The sequence below is a fragment of the Babylonia areolata genome, chromosome 28 (assembly GCF_041734735.1).
Source record: "Babylonia areolata isolate BAREFJ2019XMU chromosome 28, ASM4173473v1, whole genome shotgun sequence".
Taxonomy (NCBI): Eukaryota; Metazoa; Mollusca; class Gastropoda; order Neogastropoda; family Buccinidae; genus Babylonia; species Babylonia areolata.
This window is the reverse complement of record NC_134903.1, coordinates 9,399,794-9,404,793: the sequence shown is the minus strand read 5'-3', so window position 1 is coordinate 9,404,793 and position 5,000 is coordinate 9,399,794. Positions and strand designations below refer to the sequence as shown.

At 45.4% G+C, this 5,000-nt stretch overlaps 1 protein-coding gene across 1 annotated transcript in view; it reads right to left on the bottom strand.

Moving 5' to 3' along the window:
- Nucleotides 1–2,830: 2,830 nt before the first annotated feature.
- LOC143301781 (G-protein coupled receptor dmsr-1-like) overlaps nt 2,831–5,000 on the bottom strand; it is a 5,861-nt gene continuing 3,691 nt past the window's right edge. Inside the window, exon 3 of the mRNA XM_076616172.1 lies at nt 2,831–3,601. Within this exon, the coding sequence (XP_076472287.1) occupies nt 2,831–3,601 (771 nt within the window). The remainder of the gene's footprint in view (nt 3,602–5,000) is intronic.

Genomic DNA, 5,000 nt, shown 5'->3' with positions numbered 1-5,000 from the left:
CCACCGGCGGAAAGATTTTTGGATACTGTCAAAATCACCCCTGGGGGGGGCACAAATGGTTGGGGTGGAGGTTTAATCCAGTACGTAACACCGGGCTTCTTTTTTCTTTTCTTTCTTTCTTTTTTTTTTTCTTCTTTCTTTACAACTAGCTAGATACCTTGATAACGTTTTGTGCGACAAAACAGGCTACTACCCTTCCTGAATCAACAATATTCGCCTGGAATCGAGACCTATTTAGAGACTCTTAAAGCATGGGCATTATAAAGCACCAGCGATAGACTCCTGAGACGCCAATAGACGTTGTTGTTGTTTTTTTTTTGCGGCAACATCGGTCTCTTGGTGCAATGAGACGAGAGCCTTGCGGCTGGCAAGAACCTCCTACATCAGTGAGACTGATTCATTGTGCAGGACAGGATTCCTTTGGGGGATTACAGGACTCCTGGGGCAATTCGGGATCATGAAAAGAAAAAGAGAGAGAGAGAGAGAGAGAGAGAAAAGAGAGGACTCCTGAAGAAAATGCAGGACTCCTTTGGCAATACAGGACTCTGCAATACTCGAGAGTCTCGGGAACAACAAAAGATTCTGGCGTTGTCTGGACTGGCAGAAATGAGTGAATATAACAGACGAATGGATGATCACAATTACAGTGATAACAACTATGAGGATGATGATAATACAATTTATCATAATGATATAAAATGATGATAATGATGATAACAATACTAATATCATCATCGAGGAAAAATGAAATAACCTGAACAGAAACATCCGTCATGTATCAACATCAAAGACAGCGAAAGAAATCTTTTCACCCCAAAGACGATTCGGGGTTTTAAGATTCCCCAGGCACGTACAGTCATCATCATGATACGATATTATATATATATATATATATACATTTTTTTTTAATCAGGTAGAAACCATCGCTCCCTCCCACTACCTATAACACGAGGAAATAACACGAGACCATATTCAACCTCAACCGCTTATGTCATCAACAACATCATGTCAAAAACAGCATCATAGTCGATATCATCATCATCATCATCACCAACATCAACAGTATGAAAAATAATTGTGCTTTTCGTAATGTGGGCGTCGAGGCTTCGATTAGATTATGAAAATAATGTAACAAAGATATATATATATATATATATATATATATATATATATATATATATATTATGATAATGAAAATTACGGTCAATAATTACAGTTATTGTTTTTTCTCTTTTTTTTGACGGGAGGGATGGGAGGGTTAAACCCATTTCTAATTTCCACCATTAGCGCTGAAGTATTCGAATTTGTTTCGACTGGATATCATAGTGAGTACTTCGTCGATTACAAACAACATACCCCAGTCTTTGTCAACATGGTTGATTCCAAAGTGATTCGTTTTCATTGATAGTTGATATTTGTTTTCTGTTTTTGATAAATAATTTACACACACACACACACACACACACACACACACACACACACACACACACACAAGCACAAAACAGCAATATTTCATCGAGATCCTATCCAAGACTTGATACACATCGTTTTAACCGCATAACTGTTCTCAAGCCCCTTCCATCTAACCTGAGTTCTCTGACAACGGTATTTTCCAAGATACCATGAAAACCCGTTTCCAGTGATGACTTCTTTTTGTCACCCCCCCCCCCCACCCCCCCACCCCCACCCCCAAACCAGTCAATTCAAGGACATGTCTGTCTTTATCTTGTTTGTTCATTAGTAGGCATTGGTCTACATAACTCAGTGTTCACAAGTGGCCTGGGTTCGAGGCTCCGCTTCGGCACTAGTGTTGTTGAACTCTCAGGAAGAAGAAGAAAGAATGTCACTTTACTCCTGACTTTCTATTCCTACTCAGCTCAAACCCAGTGTGAATGGGGTCCATGGATTCGGTCAGGGAAGGTGAGGGCGGGGCCCCGCCTTACTATACCGAATCCCTAGACACAGAGATTGTGAATCGACCGTCCGAACGGTCGTTAACTTTTTCCATACGAACGGTGAAAGAGACGACGTTAACAGAGTTTCACCCCAATTACCATCATCAAAATATTGCAAGCGGAAGGCTCTTATACTGAAGAGGTGAATGTTGACAAAGATACCACAATTCTGACGACGAAAGCTAAAGGTTGGGTCATTTAGACACCTACTGGACATCCGAGGGGTCTGTGTAGAGGAGAAGAGAGGACTGGCCGTACTGAGTGGGGCCTTTTGCCTTCAATTGACCTTTCTTTCATCCTCCGCCTGTTGCTGTCAGTACGCGAAGCTTATATTACAGTTTTGAGATAAGCTAACAGTTGGGCCAACAGCAAAGTGAGAGCCGTGTTATCTATGGTTTATCCGTTGCTATGGGAAGTTATTTACAGGTTTGAATTTTGTGAAGGACCAAGCTAGGAGGCATGATTGCACTGTCTGTTTATGCAGCAGCTAGGGGGCTTGTTATCCTTTGGGAACCATCCCAACGCCGACTGTCCTAAAACCCTCTAGGCCGAGAGAGTGGGGACGTAACTTGGCAGGCAAGACACTCTCCACTATAATATAAATTTCTAGCCCAGATAGTCGGGACAGCAGTTGCTTCCTCTGCTGTTCTGATGGTCATTAGTCGGAGACGACTATCATACATACTTGATTCTTCAAGCTTTGACACAGATCACCTCTACACAACTCTGCTGACGAATTTTTCATCATCAGAGATGACTCTCCACTATAATAAAAATTCTAGCCCAGATAGTCGAGACAGCAGTTCCTTCCTCTGCTGTTCTGATGGTCATATGTCGTGACAAGACTATCATACATATCTAACATTATCATTAATTTAAGCTTTCACGCAGATCGTCTCCACAGAGCTGCCTCGACTCATCTTGACCATCAGAGCCGACTGGTGAGAGATCTCAGACTGGGAGGAGTACTGAAAGGCCGACAACCCGTTGATGGACAGGTGGAAGTTGTTCCCACCCCCCGGGGACCTGGCCCCGGAAGACCCCCCCATCATGGGCCCTGTCCCCACGGAGGAGAGAAGGTAACCGCGGTGGACCCCCCTGTACTTGACGGGGTTCCTTCCGGTCCTGATCAAGGAGACGACGGTGTTCCGGAAGTCCCTGCTCATGGAGCAGTAGAGGACGAAGTTGACCCCGTTGTTGATGAGGGCCAGCATGTCCATGAGGTCGCCCAGCGGCATGTAGACCTGCCAGAAGAAATCCTTCATGTTGACGCTCAGCACGATGAGGATAGCCTGCGGGAGCTCCGTCACCACGAAGAGAACGATCACCACTAGGAGCATCCGGGTGGTGCGGGACGTGTCCGTGTCGTGACGGCGACCTGAAGACGAGGATGAGGATGAGGAGGACGTGGCGGTGGTGGTGGAGGACGAGGCCGAGGAGGACGGGTTGGCGGAACGCTGCTTGAGCTTGTGGCGGAGGCTGGCCTGAAGGGTGGTGAGGAGCAGGCTGCCGTAGATGACCATGAGGACGCAGGGGAAGAGCTTGGCCAGGATGGAGTACAGCCACAGGTTGACCAGGACGATGGGCTGCGTGAAGGACGTGGCCAGGTGATCGTCCATCACCCACACCGTCAGGTTCCGGCCCACCTGGAGACACGGCAGGTGGTCGTGTTTCTGTGGGGGGGCTTTGTATGGTGATGGTGATGGTGATGATGTTTTATGATGATGATGATGATGGTGGTGGTGGTGGTGATGGTGCTGGTGATGATGTTTCATGATGATGATGATGGTGGTGGTGATGGTGATGGTGATGATGTTTCATGATCTTGTATGATGATGATGATGGTGATGATGTTTCATGATGATGGTGGTGGTGGTGGTGGTGGTGGTGATGTTTCATGATGTTGTATGATGATGATGATGGTGATGGTGATGATGTTTCATGATGATGGTGGTGGTGGTGGTGGTGGTGATGGTGACGATTTTGTATGATGATGATGATGGTGTTGGTGATGGTGATGGTGATGATGTTGTATGATGATGATGGTGGTGGTGGTGGTGGTGGTGATGGTGCTGGTGATGATGTTTCATGATGATGATGAAGGTGGTGATGGTGGTGGTGATGGTGATGGTGATGATGTTTTATGATGATGATGATGGTGGTGGTGGTGGTGGTGGTGATGGTGACGATGTTTTATGATGATGATGATGGTGGTGGTGGTGGTGATGGTGATGGTGACGATGTTTTATGATGATGATGATGGTGGTGGTGGTGGTGATGGTGCTGCTGGTGATGATGTTTTATGATGATGATGATGGTGGTAGTGGTGGTGGTGGTGATGGTGATGGTGATGATGTTTTGTGATGACGATGATGGTGGTGGTGGTGGTGGTGGTGGTGATGGTGACGATGTTTTATGATGATGATCATGGTGGTGGTGGTGGTGATGGTGCTGGTGATGATGTTTCATGATGACGATGATGATGGTGGTGATGGTGATGATGATGATGTTTCATGATGTTGTATGATGATGATGATGGTGATGGTGATGATGTTCCATGATGATGGTGGTGGTGGTGGTGGTGATGGTGATGATGTTTTATGATGATGATGATGGTGATGATGTTTCATGATGATGATGGTGGTGGTGGTGGTGACGGTGCTGGTGATGATGTTTTATGATGATGATGGTGATGGTGGTGGTGATGGTGATGGTGATGATGTTTCATGATGATGATGGTGGTGGTGGTGGTGACGGTGCTGGTGATGATGTTTTATGATGATGATGGTGATGGTGGTGGTGATGGTTCTGGTGATGATGTTTCATGATGATGATGATGATGGTGGTGGTGGTGATGGTGATGGTGATGATGTTTCATGATGATGATGGGGATGATGGTGGTGATGGTGATGGTGATATTTCATGATGATGATGATGATGATGATGACGATGATTCATTAAGATAATGATGATGATTCATAACGATCAGGTTCCTGCTAACACGTTAGGTGCTGTTTCTTTCTTTATTTTTTTATGGTGATGGTG